General features: G+C 34.9%; 1 protein-coding gene across 1 annotated transcript in view; it reads right to left on the bottom strand.

Moving 5' to 3' along the window:
- The window catches only part of CCDC73 (coiled-coil domain containing 73), an 85,417-nt gene that overhangs the window by 19,015 nt on the left and 41,973 nt on the right, over positions 1-24,429 (bottom strand). The window contains exons 7-11 of the mRNA XM_090262956.1: positions 18,882-19,017; positions 18,562-18,641; positions 5,466-5,594; positions 4,944-5,003; positions 3,467-3,571 (exon numbers count right to left, since the gene is read on the bottom strand). Of these exons, the coding sequence (XP_090119082.1) occupies positions 3,467-3,571; positions 4,944-5,003; positions 5,466-5,594; positions 18,562-18,641; positions 18,882-19,017 (510 nt within the window). The remainder of the gene's footprint in view (positions 1-3,466; positions 3,572-4,943; positions 5,004-5,465; positions 5,595-18,561; positions 18,642-18,881; positions 19,018-24,429) is intronic.

Raw genomic sequence — 24,429 nt, 5'->3', positions numbered from 1 at the left:
CTTGCAGCATTTGCCAACTTCATTAGTGTTAAATATTGCCATTATGGTCGATTTGAAGCTACTCCTAGTGTTAACAACCAGCTCACAAAATGACAGCAAGCTCTAATGAACAGCTCTCCCTGGCACACCACTGGATCTCCCCAGCCTCAGTTGTCTAACTTCCAGTGTAAACCTCCAGTCTCCTTCCAAGAAGGAGACAGGCAGCACTTATCTGTGCAGGGTAGGGAAGAGAAATGGAGGTACAATAGCTTCTTGAAAAGATCTCGTTTTTGGCTTCGGTTATGCACCCAGCTTCTAGAAGTACACACAATTCCTCACCATTTCTGCATCTTTGACTTGGATTTCAACTTTCTCTCATTTACTAAGGAAATTGCTAATTTTCCATTTGGTTTTCACTTTTAAAACTTTATTTTTATTGTTTCCTCTCCCTATTTTCTTGTCCTGTGAATTTATTATTGTCATCCTTTTATGGCAATTTCAGAAGGAAACAGAAGTGAATGTGTGGGTTCAATTCAATGTTTAACTAGAAGCCCTAACCCGGCAAAAGCTGAACTTGCAAACAGTCTTAATTTATTTATTGTTAATCATTCGTTAATTTAATAAAATGTAATGTGCTCCTACTATGTGCCAGATACTCTTTTAGGCTACGTTAGTGAAAATTTACTGTTCTCATGGAATTTATACTTTTATTTGGAAATTATTTGGTATTATTTGCACCTGTATTGACAATCTAAAAGCCCTAAGGGCACTGTGGAAAGTCAAAATCAAACTATCTGTTAATACTTTAGTATATCTAAAACTGAGTAAATTATCCTGGTTAATACTATGACTATAGGAGCAAATTAAGTAAATTATTCTTGTTAACACTATGACTATAACAGTATAATTATACCTCCATCTGGACTAAACTATAATTAAACCTTAGTAGAAAATATTCTCCATCATAAGAATTTAGTTCTCTGTGCTCCAAATTGTACTATAAAAATAAGACAGATGACAACATGATTGCAGAGCACAGAAAAACAGTTGGCCATTACAAAGAGTAATGATCCCTTTTAGTACAGGTGGAATTAGAATGCTCAAAAAACACTTGCAGCTTAATCCTCAGCAACTGTTCTACACCAATATTTTGTTATACTATATATCAGTGGTTCTCCAACACCAGTCTGCAAACAAGCACCGATCCATGACAAAATTTCTCTAGTTCATGGCAAAAAATGTCAATATAAGGTCATCAAGTGTCTTTTCTTGTAACAGACTGTCCTTTTTCCTGAGATTATATCCTTAGTATAGTGTTAGTGTTAAAATGTTCTCTTTTATAAAAGGAAAATGATGATAGATGGTATTGTTTATTTTTTTTAATGGCCTTAATTATAAAAATGCTTACAATTCTATCCTATTCTTGCCAATACTTTGTCTGAAACTTTTCTATATGAAATCCAGTTTCTCTATATACTATCAAGGCTCAGGTAATAATGGTGCTAGTTAGAGAGAGGCATACGGAATATCTAAGATATTAGTAGTATAGTTAAAAGATCCATAGTTATAGTCATCATTAATTCAAAGAAACCCACGACTATATATATATATGACTACTGTAGGCTCTGTAGAATTCGACAATACATAAACATAGGACTTAGAGCTCATGAAAGACAATTTAAAAGTGGTGGTTTTTATGTACTTATCTAACAAAAGTGGCAGCTTTCATAGGACTAGGAAAAATAGTAACAATGTAATGTAGAAGCAGTGCTGGAATAGAATCAGGACAATTATTTAATTCTGGTTTTACCAGTAATTATGAGGCCTTGAACGACAAAACTTATATTTTCTGGACCTCTAGTTCATCATGAAATGATAATTGCACTGACTAATCTCTAATATTTAGTTCATCATAAAAACTGATGTTTCAACTCCTTTAAAGGGATTAGGAGACAATCCTGATAACTGCTACTCACAAAGAATGTGGGTAAATTATATCATATGTTTCTTGCGAGAAGGTTCAGCATATCAGAGAAATAGTTCCAGTTATCCATCTGTAGGGTGGGTAGAAGAGGTGGTGGGGGATACTTGCTTATAACTGGAATTTCAGAGAAATTATTTTTACTTGTCTTTTATTGGAGTAGGTGAAGAGGTTAAGAGGAAAGAGAGGCTTGACCCAAGTACACCTCTTCCCTCTCCCTCTTCTAGGCCTAACTCCTATAGAATTGGGTACAGGCAAGAGAAATAAGGCAGGAAAAACTCCTTTGTAGGACCAGTCACAGAACATCAGTGGTAAAGACAGAAATCTTGCATTGTTCAAGGGAGGTTTCGTTCCATTCAATGGCGATGGCCTCAGCATCACGTGTGAGGCCCAGTGCAAAACAAAACAAAAAAAGGCAGGAAAAAAAGTGCTATTAAAGATACTAAACTACAAAACTTCTTCCTTTCTTTGTGGTCCCTCACATGCTCTGTTCCTCTCTTTCTCTGTCTCCCTATCAACCTATCATGGGCCTTTTTATTTTCTATTTAATGTCATGGTTCCCCAGGCAGGGGACACTCACAGGACAAATGCAGATCCTCACAGATGCCTAAGGCCACACAAATGATCCACCACTGACCGAGTTCTACCTCCTGCAAGCAGCTGAACCCATGTCTTATATCCTGACTGGGTGTGGGGAAGTCCATCTCCCTGTCCCATGGGCCCTCTGCCCCAACCCATGGCAGATGGATAATCCTTGAGCGATCCAACCACCAGGAAGACATGTGCCAAACCTCAAGAAACACATGTCAAGTTCTTCCACAAGCACATACCACATTATATTCTACTGGCAATGCCAGAATGAACATTTGGGTTTCTATAGCATCTCAAGCATCCATCTAAGAAACAAGATGGCAGTCTCCTCTTCCCCTTCTTGTACCCCAGTCTTTACAAGTGATTTTCCTGTAGACTCCACTTAGTTTCATGAGGGATAATACACGCCCCTCCACTGGGAATGCAAGAAAAAAGCCTCTCTTATTGAGCCCTCACTCCCAAACATCAGTGACCATAACTTCTTCCCCTCCTCTATCATTTTCTTATCTATACTGGAAAGAAGATGAGGGTGAATGCTAAGGTAATAGGGCCCAACCTATCACATCTCTGTAAAAAGGGATCTGTCCCAGTTTCTGGGAGCTCATTGTTTGCTTCCTTAGAATATGGTGAGACTTGTCATCTTTTATTTTCAGTTTTGATCTTGGTCACAATTCTAAGACAAAGAAAAAAATCCCTTCAATCTGTTATGAAATTAAATCAGATACTTGTTATAATTGAATATTTAACTAGTAACTTAAATATTTAAAAATCTGCTCACTACTTAAGATATTGATAACAAGTTCATGAAGGAGGCCATATCTTCTCCCTCAAATTCAAAATGATCTCAGATAAAGTAAGAAAGATGAGTGCAAAGGAAAATATACTTTAAAATATATATAAGTATATAAATATAACCTGATAATTTTCTCTTTGCATCTTTAGTTCTGCTTCCAGTTCAGTATTAGCTTGAGTCTGCTGCTGGAGTAATCGCTGCATATGTTGAAAAGAAATGATGATATCCTTTAAAAAAGTATAAATATATCAGTTTTCAAAACTTTAAAATAGTAGGAATGTTTCTAAACTTAACTGATCTAGAATATAATTTTAATTTCAACACCATAATAGAGAATATACTGGAAAAAGCTAGTGACATATTTTACTAATTTAATATCTAAAAGAATTTACACTGAATGATTTCTTACAAAGTACAATTTCTAAGAGTTCCTCAAATAATTAAAGTTCTTTGAAATGAACCATGGATTCTGAGACACTATTGAAAAATGTGAAGAATTCAAAACTAAAACTTTCATTGGCTTGCCCCCCAAACTAGTAAACATACCCCTACTAAAGTGTCATATTGCTCATGGCCTAGGATGCCATGGTATGCATTCAGAATCAAATGGAGGAAAAGCAGAAGAGAAAAAAAGAAACAAGTTTTCTTTTTTTCTTAAATAGAAGAACTATAAACATAGATTCAAATGAGTATAATGTCCTGTAAACATAGGTTCTAAGCATACATATATTTCAATAATTATCTATCAGGGTACCACTGGTCTAAAATATCAAGGAAAAAAACCAACTTATTTATATTCTTTTTGTTACTTATTTATAAAATATTGTAATGTAGTATTTTCTCCAGCTTACTGAGATATAATTGACATATAACATTGTGTAAGTCTAAGGTATACAAGGTAATGATCTGATATAGTATATATTATGAAATGATTACCACAATAAGGTTAACTAAGAACTCTAGCACTTCACATAATTACCATTTTTGTGTGTGTGACTAGAACTTGTATGATCTACTCTCTTAGCAAGTTTCTAATACATAATACAGTAGGTTACTCATGTCATGCTGTATTTAAATCCCCAGAAGTTACTCATCTTATAACTAGAAGCCTGTATCCTTTGATGAACATCTCTACCTATCGCCCCTGATTTCTTTTTTAGTGGGCATATGTGAGAAACCTGGTCCAGAATGTACACATGTATCCATTCAATACACACTGAGTGCTTACTATGTGCCAGGAATTGACATAAGCATGGTCCCATCTGTTACTTTAATTTTTAATTGATTTTAGATAGAGGAAGGGAAGAAAGGTGGGGGGGGGGGGTTAAGGGAGGTGGAGAGAGAGGGGGAGGGAGAGAAAGAGAAAGAGAGAGGACAGAAATATCAATTCACTGTTCCACTTTTTTATTCATTCATTGGTTGCTTCTTGTATGTGCCCTGACTGGAGATCAAACCTGCAACCTTGGCACATAGGGACAACCCTCTAACCAACTTTGTCTAACCAGCCAGGGCTCCACCTGTTATTTAACTTTATATCCAACATTATATCTGTTTTTTTTAAATATTTACCAACTTCCAAAATATTTTATAATTGCTTGCCTGTTTTTCTTCTTGAATATGGGTTATCTCTTCATTAATCTTCTTATTTAATTCCAATTCCTTAAAAAAATTTAATAATTTTAGGTTATGATATAAAATTCAGCAACTTCTACATTTTATTCAGTGCTCAACAAATCTGGGCAAGTCATGAGTACCAACATTTGTTTGCTGTGGAAGCAGTAACTCCAGTGAACTAAAGATGTTATTAGATACCCAGTACAGGCTGGTGCAGACTTATAAATGTTAATGTTAAATTAACAGGATTTCTCGTCTCTAAAAGCTTTTCTGGAGACACCACCATACCATAAGAAAATCTGACACCATGCTAAAGTGGAAATAAAATTATTATGGCCAAGTTTTATTGTCTTAAAGTCTTGCTAATAATTTAAAAGATTCATAATACCCTTTTCCTTATGTACATTAACTTTACAAAAAGGGAACGTTTTTGTATTACATTCCTGAAATTCTCATAAATTTTACAAAAGTATAAATTTTATAAACATGAATATGTTAATTAAATACCATGTTGAATCTTTCTTGAAGTTCCTGAATTTTTTGTTCTTTAATTGTTAAATTGATGTTTTCTTCTCCCATCTTACGCTGCCATGTGACTTTGGACTTTATCAAGTCTGAGGTTACTTTTCCTAGTTCCTTAACAAAAGAAACATGAAACAGAAAATTCAACATACACATTTCATCAAAGCAAGGTACTATTCTCTCAGTTTTAAAGTCCATTTTTAAACCTATCGGTATAACTTACTATATTTCATATACAAGATAACACCACTGGTCCATCAAGGTGTACTTCCCTTAGTTCCACTTCAAGATAATTAGCCAAGGTGAGAATGTGATTTCTGACTATGGAGAAGGCAAACACAACGACAGAGGGATAGAATGCATGATATTTGCTCTTAAAAAGAGAACAATGACTAACTGCCCAGAAGTAGGATATTTTCCTTCATTACTTATCCAACAAAATCTCCTGAGATAAAGAGGTGATAAATTCCCAAGTTCATTAGCATCTAATAATAAAAGATTAGTCTAAGAAATAATTACAACATAATGTGATTAGTGCTATCTTATGGGAATGCATAGAAGCATGAAGAAGAGTACAGTCAGCTGAGGGCCTCAAGAAGGCATTACACAGAAAGTGGTATCTGAATTGAGTCTTTAAAAGATACATTTGCAAAGAAGACAGAAAAGGAGTAGACATTCAAGCAAAAAGATTCCACATGCACAAAGGTACAGAAACAAGACAGAGCATGGTATTTTTCAGGAAAACAAAATATGATATGGCTAGAATATGTTATGTTATGGGTTAGGGGGAGGAGTAGAAAACTGGTAATTATGGTTAGAAATATGGCAGGATTCAGATACTGAAAGGGATTTGTAGACCAAATTAGAGTTTTAATTCATTCTATCCTATAGGCAATGAGGAAGTAATCATTAAAGAATTTTGAATAGAACAACACAAAAAGATTTGTATTTTAGGAAAATAACTCTGGGATCATAGTAGAGGATAGACTTGAAGAGAATATAAAAGAAATCTTAATTTGTGAAGTTGTATGTCCATTGAGTTTAACAGACACCATCCAAACACTCTAAAATCTTGAAATAAAAACTTCTGAATTGGTATGTGCTACTGTACTGCTGTTCTCTGTATGATGTATATTAAATACTCAAAGGTCTTATTTTCACATTCTAGACTACACAGCACCCTTTGAATTTTAGGAGCTCAACAATATAAGACCCCACTGTCCACTCGAGAAGCCAGAAATGCCAGCTTGACAAGCATGAGACCAGGCTCTGCTAATCAGATGCACCTGTCTTGGATACTGAATTGGGAACTGCATCACAAAAGAACAATAACTGTTGCAAATCCATCTGCTGGCAGACAGTGGGTGCAGTGCTAGGAACGTCAAGCTTCCACGAGAAAGAGTGATGCCACTGCAGCAGTGACAGCACCTGCTACGGTCAACAGCAGTGTACAAGCTGCGGCGTACGCACTCAGCAGTGGGAGCTGGTTTTGCGCTGTGGTCTTGAACACTGCATATCCTCCCTGGTTTCTGACCACTGTCCAAGTCTGAGATGACTAAAATCCAAATTCCCTTCTGACAAAATCATCTTACAGTTAAGAACTTGAGTAATATACATAAATTTTTTAAAGGCTGTATTTAAGAACTGAATAAATAATGATAAACTCTTGTAGAAAAAACAGTTGGTTCAATAGGGTGGTGAAATTATAGGGAATTTTTGGTTTTTTTTTTATTAGTATCTTCTCATTTCTTCCTAAAATGAGCACATTTCTCATGGATCAGTTTTTTAAATGGGATGTAAAGCTATGGGAACAGGTGCAATCACTTAGAATTATTAGTTAAGAGAGAAGATGAACACACAATATGATATACAGATGACTATTAAAGAACTGTACACTTGAAACCTACATAATTTTATTAACCAATGTCACTGCTATAAATATATCCTTAAAAAAAGAGAAGACTGCAAATGTGTCCCAAAGAACTCTAACATTTATGGACTAGAAAAACAGCTAGTATAGAAGGCTGAGAAGTACAGTCAACTGAGGTAGGAGAAAAACCAAGAGTGGGCTATGAAGGAAGCTGAAAAAGGAGCAGCAGAAAATGGAGGTGCCAATATCTCCTGAGTTCTACATGTTACAGCCTCCGTCACTCGGAGAGAAACTCGCCTGATTATCTCTTAACCTCTGTTTCAAAATCCAGGAGAAAGGATTTGTTGGTCTTAGTTCACATATCCTCTCTAGAGATGCACACTACACAGAGTAACTGCTAAAGTAGCCATGTGGGTCAAGAAGTAGGGCTTTGTTCTCAGAAAAGCAGGCAGACAAATCAATGTCTGGTACAAAGAGAACAATCAGCATAAACTGAGTAATGAAATAAGTTTGAATGAAGGAGGCAGGCCTTGAAGATTCAGGAGAGTATTTGTCACACTTATTCTCCATTTTTCCCTTCTGATTTTTTCCACCCTTTCTCCACACTGCTCTGTGCCCTGTGTAGCTCCTAGTTGGATTCAATTTGTGGGAGGCACCAGTTAAATAATATACTGAAAAGAAAGAGAGACTGAGGTATTTCCCCAGTTTACTTCCTACAGGACCATAAATGAGGAGTAACTCTATGCCTTTATCAAAGGTCACAGCTTCTGAATTGTACTTCTACAGCTGTACTGCGGCTCTCTCTAGCTTCCAGTATCTGCTTCCTTCCCCTGCCCCTTAGGGTCAGGTAGCATATCATTCCCCACTGCTTCTGTTCATGGGTGCTTCACTACGACACCCCTTTTGGGTTTCCCTTAACTCTGCCCACAACTTTGTAAGCTTCTTCATCAAACTTTTTTCAATGACCCATTCTAGTGTGCTGTTTCCTGCCTCAACCTTACTTAATAAACATGAATTGAGAAAAGCTACTTCAAGTAGGGATAGGGAATGTGGATAAATGCAAAGAAAAAAGGCAAAGAGAATTAAGAATTATAATGGCTACAAAAAATTGGAATTAAATAGAATTAAAGATGCTTGTTAGAAAGTAGTAGGAAACAATTGGAGAAAATGTGGAATGAAGTCAGGCCATGAAAGCTCTGGAAAGCCAATTAAAGAAGTTTGGGACTAAATCAACATATTGGACACCTTACACTCACACAATGTTTTATGTCAATTATACCTCAATAAAGCTGAAAAAGTTTGGGCCTTGATTTGGTAGGCAAAGAACTGTTCAATCTATCAATCCTTCTATGTATATTAAGTATCTGGCATGTCAGGCACACAGAAGCAATAAATAAAACTAGTAACTAGTAAAGTTAGTCTGGCAAAAAGAGTGAATAAAAACTAGAGAAGAGAGCACTGGCTAAGAGGCTATTTTATTAATCCAGCCATGAGATGATGAACCTCTCTACTACTGAGAAATGGAGAGTGAAAACCATGACATTTTATTTATATATTTATTTATCATTATTTTTTAATATGCTTTACTGATTATGCTGTTACAGTTGTCCCAATTTCTTTTCCCTTTGTTCCCCTGCACCCAGTGACATCCCTCCCTCCAGTTGTCCCCCCACTTAGTCCATGCCCATTGGTTGTGCATATAGTTCTTCTCAACATCTTTCTGTCTACTCCATTCCCTCCTGCTATGCTTCTTAATTCCTGTACCATTTCCCTCCCTTTCCCCCTTGCCCCTCCCTGCTGAGCTCCCCCCATAATGTTCCCCATACCTATAATTCTTTTCACACTCTCGTTGCCTACTTAGTTTGCCTTTGTTTCAGTTCCCTAGCTTCTGTTGTTGGTGGTTGTGATACAGTTTTCATTTTAATGTTCATATTTTTGATCCTCTTTCTCCTAAACAAGTCCCTTTAACATTTCATGTAACAGTGGTTTGGATCTGGTGAACTCCTTCAGTTTTACTTTGTCCTGGAAGCACTTTCTCTGCCCTTCTATTCTGAATGACAGCTTTGCTGGATAGAGTAATCGTGGTTGTAGGTTTTTGCTTTTCATGACTTTGAATATTTCTTGCCAGTCCCTTCTTGCCTGCAGAGTTTCTTTTGAGAAGTCAGCTGACAGTCTTATTGGGACCCCTTTGTATGTAATTCTCTTCTTCTCTCTTGCTGCTTTTAAGATTCTCTCTTTATCCTTAATTTTTGACATTTTGATTATAATATGTCTTAGTGTGGTTCTCCCTGGGTCCAGTTGTTTTGGAACTCTCTGTGCTTCCTGGACCTATAAGTCTATTTCCTTCTCCAAGTTAAGGAAGTTCTGCTTCATTATTTTTTCACATAATTTTTCAATTCCTAGTTCTTCTTCTTCACCTTCTGGCAACACTATGATTCGAATGTTGGCCCACTTATAGCTGCCCAATAAGTTTCTGAGCCTCTCATTTTCCTCACTTCTCATTTCCTCTTTCTGCACTGGTTGACTGTTCCTTCCCTGTGTTCGATTTGTTGATTTGATCCCTGATTTTCTTTCCCTCACCACTAGTTTCATATGTGTTTTTGTTCATTTCAGCAGGACTAGCCTTCATTCCTTCACTGTCTTGTTTAAGATCTGCTGTTATATCTGTAAGCGCTTTTATAAGCAAAGCTTTGAACTGTGCCTCAGAAAGATTTCCTGTCTGCTGCTTCCTTAGATTAGAAATTTGCTGTCTGGTCAGCTGGGTCACTGAGATTTCTATCACATCTGTGCCATCCTGAACAGTTTTGTGTTTACCTTTGCTTCCTGGGCAAGGCTGTCACACCTCCTATGCTATAGTGGGCAGAGCCCCATGCACTTCTCACAGCCAGGCATTTTTTGTGGGAGTGGGGGTCCCATATGGATTCCTGCCGTTCACTCTCCGCTGAGAGACCGGGAGCCTCCTCCTCCATCCCCACCCCCACTGGGCCTCACAGTCCAAGGCAATGGGGGTCTGCCTTCCCCCGCTTTGGAATCACAAGCTGACAGGTCTGGTCTGCAGCTAGGGGTGCTCCCCAGGTGCTTCTCACCTCCCCTTAAATACGGGTGTCTGTGCTTACTGCTGTCCTGCCGCTGTCACTGCTGCTGCTTCGGACAGCACAGCTTGACCTCTCCTCCCCGGCTTCGCCCCTCCTACCTGTCCAGACAAGCACCGCTTCTTTATAACTTCATACGTTGGACTTCCATTTATTTTCTGGAACTTCTGGTTAATGCTGGTTTTGCGGTAGTTGTATTCCTTCTTAGTTGTGGAGGGAGACGGAGAGTGTCAGTCTAGGCTTCCATCTTGGCCGGAAGACTCCTGTGTTTTTTCGCTTCTGTGTCCCATGCAGAGCTGTCATTTCTGTTATGTTGTAAGGGGCGGAGCCTTAAAGATTCGTTAGTAATGGGCGACCCGTTTCACCACATTGTGGAGCTGTCTGCAGCGGAGGGGTCTGAGAAGGAACAATGCCACTTGCCCAGCACTCGCCCCTTTTCCAGGCACCTCTCCCACTTCCGCACCGGACTGGCTCCCCTCTAGCTGCTGCCCTGACTGTCGTTCCCAGAGTGGGTGGGTCTGCGGACGTTCTAGGACCATGGGGGCCCTTTAAACAAGTGGACTCTGCTGAGAGGCTGGCAGTTTCTGCCTCCACCCCAACCCCACTGGTTTGCTCAGTCAAAAGCAATGAGGCTTGATTTTCCCTGGAGCTGGGACAGTGAGCTGCTTTGGTGAGGAGCTATGAATGCTCCCCAGGTGTCCCTCCTGACTTTTTAAACTGTCAGTATGAATTACAATGAGATGATCTGAAGAAAACATTTTGGAAAGAGTTAGTCATTGTAAACGTAGAATACTGTTTCATACTTATACCACAGCACTATAATACATTCATGGATGTAGAGGAACTAAAACTTATGATGAATAGAAGACAAGAGTGATGAACATGATATGAAAAAAATGTAACTCATCTTCACCTAAAATAACATTTGATAAAACCAAAGATTCATTTACTCAGAATAAAATGAATAGCAATAAAAATATTTGGTAAGAGCAGTTACTGACAGCCAACAGACTACTGTTAATGACATAATTATTCATAGTTCATTTGCAGAATGACATAGTATAGTGCTGAGTGGTTTCATCACTAATTGAACCAGCTGGCTTCACTTTGTTAAAAGTAACAACCACAGCCCTGTGCACCACCTTGTCACAGATAGATGTTTCTGGTTTAAATGTGAACAGACCAGTGCAATTTTCTTACAATAATGGGGGAAAAAGCTTAGTAGATGACAAGTCACTAGCACTATGTTAACTTTAAAAGACCAGCATATTTTTTTTAATAGACTTGTTATTAAGAGCCCTAAATCTGTGAGCTTAAAATAGGTTAATTCTGCATTATAAGTGCAGTTCCAAGAATATGCTAGAAAACAACAATTACAGAAATAAGACAGTATAATAAAACATTACTCTAGTTAATAAGCCAGGTGGTCTTTGACTTAACAAACTTATTGAACAAAAGAATTTATGGGTCTTATTATTTTCATCCTGAATAAAAATTCAAAAATATAGGATGATATTTAAATTGACTATGGATACAAAAGAATACAAAAATAAATTTAGTAATTTCAGCAATCAGTTTAACTTCTCAAAATTTTAAGAGTTTAATTCAAGGGAAAAATACCTGTTAAACGATCTCAAAATTTTTATCTCAACTCAATTTTGAGGATGTGACTAATATATATACTGTTATTCATTACTTAGTCAAACACCCTCTGAGTAATAAAAATATTTTTATGCTCACTTAATTCTATTTTTTTAAATAAGACACCAATATTTTGTTTAATATAATGTACACCTTTCCTCACACAATGGTGTTTCTAAACACTAGCTTTCCAGCTGTTCTTTGTGCACTAAAATGATAATCTTTAAAAGAAAACTTGCACCAATTTTTTACTTTTAATTTTTTATGTTGAGTTTATCTGTATGAAGTAAATAAAAATTAAACAACTTTGAAAGTAAATTATTACTTGGCTTATTTTATACTAGCCATCTTTTCTAGGTCCAGTCCCAAGATACAATGCCCTGTTGATAAAATATGATTAAGCTGAGGTATATGGCTAAAACTCATGCTCATGTAAAGTGACTCACAATTCTCTGAATTAATAAAGAAAGATAGGTTTTCTGAAAGTTTCTTCTTCTGTCACGGTTACAAAATATAACAAACTTCTATCTATGTCTTACTACATTTTTCAACAATTAAAAACACGAAGCTGTTGTGATCAGCCAAGTTTTACAGAAGATTCTCTAACATGCACCAATTCCTATTACAAAAATTGTTAAGAAACAACAGGGAAGTGGGAAGGGGGTTGTAGGAGTGAAAACCCACTATGTGACTGACAAAAGTAAAAACTAATCATTTCTTATGTCTTTCTTTTTCTCTTACATATTAATTACTTTATCTTAAGAGCATAATAAATTAAAATCAGAGACCTCCTCCATGAAATGATTTTCCACTGAAAATATGCTTGTGATTTTATAACCCTTATAGCTTTTAAATATCCTGAACTTTTAGTATTGTCTGTTTTCTAACCATTTTATTCAGAGCTGTTAGTGCAGCAAATAAACAGCACATGCTTTGATCTTATTAAATTACAACTTATAGTTCCTAGAGTCATAAATATTGTGCCCTTTTCTCCTTCACCCCTCCTTTTCTGGTATGGGGTAGTCTGTTAAATATCACTATCTCCTTGAGTGCCCTGACGTTTACTCAGACAAATAGCAGAGTTTATGAATGCTGCTCACAGATACTATCGGGAATTCTTCATGATTGCCATAATAGTGAACCCAGCATTCAGAACTGTAATACCTCATTTAATGTAACAACTAAGTTTGGTCTGCTTAACTTTGCTCCACAAAAAAGAGAATTCCATCTTATCACAAACCAATAACTTAACTGCTCTGGACAAAATCATAAAACAGTATAAAAGAAAAATAAAAATTATCTCTGGGGCAATTAATGATTAAAAGTTTTAAGTGAGTGATATAACCAATGTTACTTAACTTAATTAGCTTTTGAAAAAGAAAATCCAAACAGGAAAGAATGTTTACTAAAGTTAAAAATCAAGATTACATTTAAAAATACAGAATATAAAATTATTATACCTAGAAATGTCTAAAATATTAAAAACTGGCTGTTAAATATATATATAAATATAAATATAAATGTATATATATATAATCCTCACCCTTTCAGCTACTTGGTTTTGGAACTTTTAAAAGTTAATATGCATTCTTCATCCTTTTTCATAAATCCACTAAGAGTATCTCTCCATGGATATACATGAGCCTCATCTCCATCTACAGGTCAGTCCTAAACTATGTATTTGAAATACAACAGTCTATTATGTTACAACAAAACATTTGTCTTTATTTAGTAAAAAAAAAAAAAAAATACACAATTTAGAATAAAAGTTTATGAGCTATAATCTTTTCATAATGCAAAAGCTAATTTAATTTTCATAAAGTCACAAAATGTATGATTATTTAGTCACTTGTTATTTATTTAAAATATTAAATAAAAAATAAATTAACCAGAGATATCACCCAAAACATGCCTATTCACAACTATTCAGTCAGCATTTAGTATTTCTAGTGATCAGCCCCCATCCAGGAGCCCACCCAGTAACCTCATTAGAGTAAAATGTGCTCCTAATGCTCTTATCACTTAGAATACATGGGTTTTAAGAGCTCTGTGCCAGGAACTGGGGGCAGAGACCAATACATACTTTTCTATATACCAAAAACAAACAAGTCAAATTTGAAAATAAAAACACATTACCATTTACATTAGCAACCCACAAAATGAAATACTTAGATATCAATGTAATAAAATACATGATTGACATAAGAAAAACTACAGAACTCTGATGAAAGATATCAAAGAAGAACAAAATATTTATGAATAGGAAGACTCAATATTTTCAAGATGTCAGTTATTCCCAACTTAATCTATCAGTTCAATACAAACACAATCAAAATCCCAGTACATTATCTGTGGACATCAGCAAACTGATTCTAAAGTTTATATGGAGGCAAACCCAGAATAGCTAATTCAACTGTATAGGAGGACTGACGCCACCCAACTGCAAGACTTACTATAAAGCTTCAGAAATAAAAACAGCATGGTACTAGTGAAAGAAAAGACAATTAGATCAATGGAACAGAAATGAGAGCCCAGAAACAGACCCATGTAAATACAGTCAACTGATCTTTGACAAAGGAGCAAAGACAATACAATGGAGCAAAGATAATCTTTTCAACAAATGGTGATGAAAACTGGATAATCACATGCAAAAACATGAATCTAGATGATCTTATACCCTTCACAAAAATGAATTCAAGTGGATCATATACCCAAATATAAAATACAAAACTATAAACTCCTACAAGATAACACAGGAGAAAATCTAGATGACTTTATATACGACAGTAAGTTTTTAGGTACAATGCCAAAGGCACAATCCACAAATGAAATAATTGATAAGATACTTTATTAAAATTAAAAAGTTCTGATCTGCAAAAGACAATGTCAAGAGAAGAAGAAAACAAACCACAGAGTGGAATAAAATATTTATAAAAGACACATCTGCTAAAGGACGGTTACCCAAATTATAAGTAGAACTCTTAAAACTCAACAATAAGAAAATGAACAACCCAATTAAAAATGGATAAAAGATCTGAACAGACACCTCACTACAGAAGATATACAGATGTCAAATAAGCATTTAAGAAGATATTCAACATCATATGTCACTAAGGAATTACAAATCGATCAAAACAACAAAGAGATACCACTATACAACCTATTAGAATGGGCAAAATCCAAACTACTGACAATGCCAACTGCTGATAAAGATGTAAGGCAACAGGAATTCTCATTCATTGCTGGTGGGAATGCAAAATGTACAGCCTCTTTGGAAGACAGTTTGGCAGATCTAAAAAACTAAATATACCCTTATAATTTCCAAGCAATCACACTCCTTGGTATTTATACAAAGGAATTGAAATTTTATGTCTACACAAAAACTTGCACACAGATATTTATAGCAGTTTTATTCATAATTGCCAAAACTTGCAAGAAACCATTTAGTAGGTGAATGGATAAATAAACTGTGGTACAAACAGATAATGGATTATTCAGTACTAAAAAGAAATGAGCTATCAAGCCATGAAAAAAAACATAGAGGAATCTTAAATGCATATTAGTGAAAAAAAAAATCAATCTGAAAAGGCTACATAGTGTATGACTCTAAGTATACGACATTCTGGAAAAGGCAAAACTATGGAGACAGTAGAGACACCAGTGGTTGCCAAGGGCTAGTGGGGAGGAAGGGATGAAAAAGCAGAGCACAGAGGATTTTCAGGACAGTGAGACTATTCTGTATGATTCTATAATGATAGATACAGGTCATGAAACATTTGTCCAAACACAGAGAATGTAGCACCAAGAGTGAACTATGGAATGTGGATGATAATGATGTATCAAAGCAGGTTCATCAACTGTAACCAATGCACCACTCTGATATGGAATGTCAATAATGGGAGAGATTGTACATGTGTGGGAAGAGGAGGTATATGGGAACTCTCTATACTTTCCACTGGATTTTGCTGTGAAGCTAAAACTACTCTAAAAAGTAAAAATGTATTAAGTTTAAATAAATAAGTAAAAATAGTGAAAATTGATGTATGCATAAATCTATAAATGCTTGAGGTCGGCTTTTTCCTTTAAATCAATATGAAAACACTGACCCAAAATTTAAATTTTCCTCAAATTAATGATGTAGCTGAACACCATTCATATTTATTTATCTTTTGACTCCAAAATATGTATGTTAAAAATGGCTAGTTGAGATTTGGAGTGTAATCTTCGACTAAAAAAGAAAGTCCTCTTGCCCTCACCAGGTGGCTCAGTTGGTTGGAGCATCACCTTGTATAACAAAACGCTGCAGGTTTGATCCCCAGTTGGGATGCATACAGAAGGTAACTGACCAATGTTTCTCACATTGTTGTTGCTCTCTCCTTTCCTCTCTAAGATCAATAAACATATTCTTGGGTGAGGATTTTAAAAAAGTAAAAAGAAAAAGAAACAAGAAATTTCTCTGTACTGAATCAACTAGCCTATAAGGAAACTGAATCCACGTCTTTGGCCTTAGTAATGTTATACTATATGCAAGTGTATACTCAGAATCCCAACAAGGAACAGATGGCAGACATAAATTAGGGTAATTTGAAGATGGTTTTATTTGCAAAAGTGTGACTACAATATAAAGAAACCTTAAGAAATGGTGCAAGTGCTAGCCCCAATGAAGCTGTCACCACCCCTGGACCCAAAAGGACAAGAGGATGTTACTGAAACCCAGAAAGAGAGCATCATGCAGAGTAGGCCAACTTGAGAGAAGTAGTGAGGTGTTGAGGAGTAAGGCCACCCTGAACTCATGTCATAGGGAGGGTACAGGGAGAATAAATATACAGCGTGGGGCAAAAGCAGGCTTAGAGTTGTGAGTACATAAAATAACAGTTTATTTTTATTTATTAATTATTGTATTACTTTCCATACAAACAACTGTAAAGCTACTTTTGCCCCACACTGCATTTATTCACTCTCCTCCCATCTCTTGCCCTGGCCCAACTCAACAGAAAGCCGGAAGAGATGCAATCTATACAGGTAAGACTTACAAGGAGAGAAGGATGGATAAGTCTGGATCTGGAGAGACAAATGGAAGATATTTTGCACACTAGTAAATTAAGTAACTACAAAGTAAGTGTAATTTTTTAATAAACATTTAAATGATACTCAGTAAACGTTGTTTCCAAGCATTTATTGAGTGTCTGTAAGAATAGGTACTTAATTCTCTAAGGGATAGAAAGGTGGTTAAAAGTGATATTTCAGATGGAGCTCTGAAGAAAATGGAGAAAAGGAAATAAGAGGTTATTCTCTGAAGAAAGAACTAAGCCTTGCCTACTTCTCTCCTTTCTCTCATATCACTCTCCCCTTGTATCAGCGGGGGACACTTTTAGTTGCAGATAGGAAAATTACACTTACCCTACCCAAACTGGCTTAAATAAAACTGAGGATTTATTGGCTCACATAACTGAGAAGTCTAGAGGTAGGAAAAGGGCAAAGTCGGTCAATCCAAGGACTCAAAAACATCATCAAAGAACAGGGTTCTTTATATCACACAAATCTGGCATCCACACTGTCAGGTCCTTTTTGGTGTCTTACGGTTGTAGGATGACTGAGAGCCACAGTGGGGTTACATTCTTCCAGGTTTAAAACCACTACTTAAAGCCATTTGTCCACTCCTGAACCAATGACTATGGCCAGAGGAAGGAAGTGTGTTTATGGCCTTCTGCCAGGTTAGGGCTCATCTCTATGCTGAAGGCATCAAAACAAAAATCTGGATGAGTTTAGGAAGGAGAATGGGGATACAAATGCTCAGTAAGCAACCAATAAATGTCCAATATATTCCTTCACTCATGATGCTCCAGCCATACCATACTTTCTCTAGTTCCTCACATATTATACTAAACTCTTTCCTGCCTCAAGGCTTTTGTATATGCTGTTTCCCCTAAAACATTATTTTCATCCTTTCTTCACCCCTTTACCTTCAATGTAATAATGTCACCTGTTATAATGTCATCACACCCTTTACTTTTTCTTCATATCACTTATAACAGTTTTAAATTATTTAATCTATTTGTTTTATGTCTAACTCCTCCACTAGACTACAAACTTCAAAAAAGCAGGGACATGTTTTATTTCCTTCATACCTGTGTCCTCAGTGCCACATAATATTTGGCACATGGAGTCACTCAGATATTAATTGATTGAAAAAAAGAATGAATCGAATAAGACTGATGTGTAATGAATGTTTATAGGCTATTGATGTCACCAGAAAAATGCATGCCACTGATGACAAGTCAAATTATTTCAAATAGGTTAGAACAAATTCACTTAGTACATTTATTGAAATCATAACAAAAGTTTATGAATCTGTACTTAAAACATTTTATTTGCATTTATAACAAAAATCTACCCAACTTTTTCTAGTAATATTTCATAAAATGGATTATTTTATACTATAATTTTACTCAATAGTATAACACTATATCAATCATACCTTTTTTAAACTGCATATTTCAGATTCTTGTTTTTTATTTAAAGCTGAAAGTCTTTTGTTTAACTGTATTGCTTCCTGTACTGCAACATGAAAGACATTTAGGAAAATATTATATTCAACTTACTTTTTAAGAAAGTATCACTAACATGGACAAGGAAAACAGCCTCAATGCAATGTACATAATTATTACCAAATTTAAATAAAATTCACTAAACTGCCACTTACTACTATTAGTCTTAATTTCAATTTATTCATTATAAATATTAAGTTCATTTAAAATTTCCTATTAAATATATAAGTTCAAATAAGACAGCACCTACCATTTTGTTTTAACTTTTCATGATTTTCTTTTACCAATCCAAATTGACCTGTTACGGTAGCATAGTATTTCTCAATTTCATTCAGTTGTTTCTGATGATCTTCTTTAGCCAGAAGATGTAACTGGACTTTCTGCTCCTATTTTGAAGAGTTGTTTTAAATGTTACAGTTGCAAATATAGGATAATTACACTGGCCCTATCCAAACTGGCTTAAATAAAAATGAAGATTTATTGGCTCATATAACACCCACACATATACATATATGCACACATATATATTAAACATATAAAAAGTTGTTTTTAATAACTTGTAATTAACATAAATACATCATAAAAAAGTACTGAGTATACTAAAGGGAGGAAATGTTAGGAGATATTTCTAAATTTATGCAAAATTAAAGCACGTTTTTTTCTTATAATAGTCATTTATGTTATATTTCCCTTGTTTACAGTTTCTTTTCCAAAATCAACTGATTGTTTTATTTATGAAAAGTTAATTAGTCCAGTCTAACTATGCAATGTGGGGAGAATATTAAAGCAATACTCTTGGTAATTTAGGAAAGAAATTATTTTCTCTAAATTTGCTGGCCTAATTATGACATGCATTATCAAAATTCAGGTAATTTTTCTGAGATTAATTTTAATGAATATAGCACCTTCTCACTGTATTAAAAAATGGAATGATGAGGACAATATCTGTAAGTGACAGGGAAGCAATATAGTATGGTAAAAAGTCTATTTAAGCTGAGAGATATATAACTGGTAAAAATTGAACTCCACATAAAATATGGGCCTTCACTGCTTACAGCTAAAGGAGCTTGTTTTTTCTTTGTTACCATACTTAGAAATATGACTTTTAATTTTAAAGAGAAATATTATTTTAATAGGATCAATAACATTTTTAAAGGTTTTGATCTTGACTTGGCATTAGCAGAACCACTGATTGGTTTCACAGCTTTCATTCATTTTTGGTACATAGTTCAGCTTCTATGATGAGCAGTGATACAGAACAGTGTAAGGTCCATCAACTGGCACTCAGTAATTGTTTTCTGAATAATTCTTGTTGCCCCATAGAGTTACAACAGTGGAAATTTGTTAGATTTGCCTGGCCATCTGTCTCTTTTACCCAACAGAACCGCAACTTCAGATATTTACTTGAAATATTTTTTCTTCATTACAATCTAGTAGGACTAAAATTGAAGGATCCTATTCTTCCCTAGTCAAGCGAAGGGCACATTATCCAAAACAAGCCAAATGATTTCTACCTTTTGGGAACTTAAATCTTGAGCAAAAAGAGCATAACACTAAAAAAGTTCTGTGATGATCGATCCTATCCAGACTGACGTGAGATCTCGGCCCTGGGTTCCTACATCCTGCTTCACAAACTCTGAAATTGCCCCGGTCCCTGTTCATTCTCAAACCCATTCTTCACTCTCTGATTTAATGTGAGAGCCTCCACTAAATCTCCATCTGCATGTCAACCAGAGCTACTTCATACCGCTAAACACCAAAGTGCAGGCAGTATAGAATGGTCAAAAGATGGTGTACCTATGTTTAAGTTCTACCTCTGTAATTTAGTTGCTGTGCAAACTTAGGAAAATTATATATCTTGTCTTTAAAACAAAGATGATGATACTATCTCCCTCATAGGGTTGTTGTGAAGATAAAATTAATTAATGCATACAAAGCACTAAGAACAGAGCCTGTCACATAGTAAGTACATTACAATGTTTTGTTATTACTATTCCTTAACTGATAAAAGTACCTTTATAGTTTTAACTTATATTTGAAATAACAGCCCTCTCTAATAAAGATTTAAGTTATATCTGACTATATTATCTAGGCAAATCCGATCATTTTAACTTTTTCAAAGATACTTTTAAGTAAATTGATAATATCATTGGTAATGATTATGCTACATCAGTGTAAAGTTTCTCATGAGCATCTATGGGCTTATCAAATTCACTACTTACTCATCTGAATCAATGGCACAGCAGTTATAAAAGTAAGCAAGTTGTCAAGTGTACTTACCCCCTGAGCCTTTATGCCTACCTGAGTAGTCACTATTATCAATAACTAAACAATGAACAACAATGAACCATATTTCATTCCTCTAAAATACCCCTTAATTCTCTAATCCAGAGAATTATATTCTCTTTCAGCAGATGTGTAGAAACCTCGTACAATTTCACTAGAAACTGTACTGAAGGCAATTTTTCAATTCAAGGAATTTTTCAAATTTTTAATTCCAATCAATTTTTATACAGCCTCTGTGAGAATACTGTCCCCTACATATTAATACAGGCTTCCTTAACTTTCAATTTGAAAGTGATGGATCAATTAGGCTGCCAATGCCTGCAAATGTTAACAATCCTGATTAACTAAAAATGCAGCAAAGATCAGGTGATTTCATAGGAATTCTCTAAATACATAGAGTCCTATACACATTAGTAATTTGTGATATACTCTATTCCCACATCCTTTGCTAAAGGCCAAAGTTAAATTTAATTTAAATGCCGTTTCATTTGTTTGCATGACATAATTCTGATTTCCACACACATTAGCCTATTCAATGGCCACAATAAAAACTATAAAGACTTTCAAATAACATAAGCTAATAACATAGCTTATTAGCCTATACAGGCTTATACGGGACTGTTCATATATGTATTTTGTTGGCTGCCCTGAGAATGAGATTAAGAGGCCAGTTGCCAAGTTTGCCACTAACTGCATGACTGTCAGTGAAGAGTCTAAATTCTTTGGGAAACAACAACAAAAGTATATTGGTAACACCTGTCTGAAAAATCTATGAACATTTTAAAAAATACAAATAAATTGGTGTTATTAAAACTTTAATATCACAATAGCACACCACAATAAATTATTTTAAGATGACTAAGAAATAGCTAAGTACCTATGTTTTTTGTTCTTTTTACCTCTGTGAATTCGTTCAAGCTATTTATTCTTTTACACAATTTTACCACTAAATGCAAAAAATCTGTCCACAAGAAAATAATGCCAGGATTCACTACTTTCCAAATATATGTGTACCTCATTTCAAATAAACTTCATCTATGAAAATCAAGATTAGAGAAAGAAAAGATAGCACATACATAATTAACGAGTAGGGGGAGAGAGAGAGAGAGAGAGAGAGAGTTTGTGTGTGTGTGTGTGTGTGTGTGGCTTACTTAAAAGTCTTGAGGTATTTAAAATAGGAATCATTTAAAAATAATATTTACATGCACCTTTTTAGAACTATATTTACTAATAAATGGTATAGCTGTTCATTTCCTCCTTTTCTCAGTTCCTTATGGAGACTGATTTGAAAACCTTTTGAAATAAAATTAATTTCCCCTTTAACAACTAATATAAGTAAATTTTAAAGAAAAAGATAAAAACAAAAGTAAGATTTATATATTCTTCATTTTTAATTTAGCAACTTACCTTCATTTTCTTCAGTTAAATCCAAAATAAAGTAATAGGGTTATATAGTTCACTTTTTAAAAACCTATGGTGTCTTTAAGATACTTTTGCCTTTTTAGTCACAAATATTATACACTACTTTAAAAAATCTAAAATTACACATACTTTGTATGTGTGTACAGATATACATAATATGTATGATCACAAAGATTATTTCCAGACAAGTCTTCAGTTTAAAAATATTTTATTCTGAAAAAAAAATGTAATACAAAATCATATGAAAACCTTCAATATTGAAACTTTGTTTTAACTTAATAAAGAAAAGTAAATCATCAAACTAAAAAGTTTTTGCACAGCAAAGGAAACCAGCAACAAAAAGAAAAGAGAACCCACTGAATGGGAGAACATATTTGCTGATATATCTGATAAGGGATTAATATCCAAAATTTATAAAGAACTTCTAAAACAACACCTAAATGCCAAAGGTCTATTAAAAAATGTGCAAAGGACCTGAATAGACACTTACCCAAAGTGAAAAGATGCTCAACATCACTAATCATGAAAGAAATGCAAATTAAAACCATGATAAGATATCACCTCACACCTGTTAGAAGGGCTATCATTGATAAATCAACAAACAAGCGCTGGTGAGGATGTGGAGAAAAGGGAACCCTCATTTACTGCTGGTGGGAATACCGATGGTGCAGCCACTGTGGAAAGCAGTATGGAGATACCTCAAAAAATTAAAAATGGATCTGCCTTATTAACCAGCAATTTCACTTTTGGGAATTCATCCAAAGAAACTCAAATCACTAATTCGAAAGAATATGTGCACCCCTATGTTCACTGCAGTGTTATTTACAGTAGCCAAGATTTGGAAGCAGCCCAAGTGCCCATCAGTAGATGAGTGGATAAAAGAAGCTATGGCATATTTATACAATGGAATATTACTCTGTCATAAAAAGGAAGGAAATCTTACCCTTTGCGACAGTGAAATAAGCCAGTCAGGGAAAGACAAGTACCATTTTATTTCACTCATGTGGAATCTAATGAACAAAATGAACCTACAAGCAGAATAGTGACAGACTCATAGATAGAGAACAGGCTAATAGCTGTGGGGCATGAGGTAGAGGAAGGTGGAGGGATTGAGCAAAAAATTCATGGATACAGACAACAGTAATGATTGCCAGGGGAAGCAATGGGGGGAGGTAGAGTGGGGGATAAATGGTGATGGGCACAGACGACTTGTGATGAATGTGCAAATACATTGTTGAAAAATGTGTAATTTTGCTAAGCAGTGCTACCTCCATAAATTCAATAAAAAGGAGAAAATCTTTCTTTTAACTCTTTTCTTTAGAGGAAAGGAATATACAAATAAAATAAAATATAACTAGATAGTGGGATAAATTTCTACTTCATTCATTAAGCTGTATTAGCTATTCATTTACACAACATGGTCACCTAATACAGTAATCAAAGGAACACACAGAAAACATTTTCATCAATGACCAAATCACAATGACAGTTACTTCGATGTTCTTTGGTTTGTTTTTATCATGTTTTGTTACATTCTTTTTATGGATAATAATGTGATTATTTTTCAGGAGAAGATTACAGATAGATGAAATTTCTCAATTCACAATTGTGTTAATTTAGAAACATCACCACCTCTATACAAAAACAAGTTTATGGAATTCGCAAAAGACAGAAACTAGTAGTGAAGGGCTCGCCAACAGAAGATCATTAATTTCTTTAAAGTTTCTTAAAACTATTTTTTAAATTATTTCTTTCAGCACATTTATCTTATCAATTGCTCCCCAAGGTCTGCCTTGATACAGTGACCAACTTGCTTCCTGTCTTGCCAATAGTGCCAAATAATATGAAGAATAATATACCTATTTAAATCAGATAAACTGAATTACTGAATACTCTATAGCACTTTGAATAAAGATCTGAATTATATAAAAAATAATGTAAAAAGAAGAGTGAAAGAATCTTCAGAAAAAATATTTTTAACTTTAAGATAAATTATCTAAAAACATATAATATTCTGCCAGAATGAACATAATATATAAGACGTTGAACTATCAGAAAAAACACAACTCAAATATCATTTTAGTTAGTTC

The sequence above is a fragment of the Furipterus horrens genome, unplaced genomic scaffold (assembly GCF_987537825.1).
Source record: "Furipterus horrens unplaced genomic scaffold, mFurHor1.1.pri manual_scaffold_2, whole genome shotgun sequence".
Taxonomy (NCBI): Eukaryota; Metazoa; Chordata; class Mammalia; order Chiroptera; family Furipteridae; genus Furipterus; species Furipterus horrens.
This window is presented reverse-complemented; position numbering and strand designations above follow the sequence as displayed.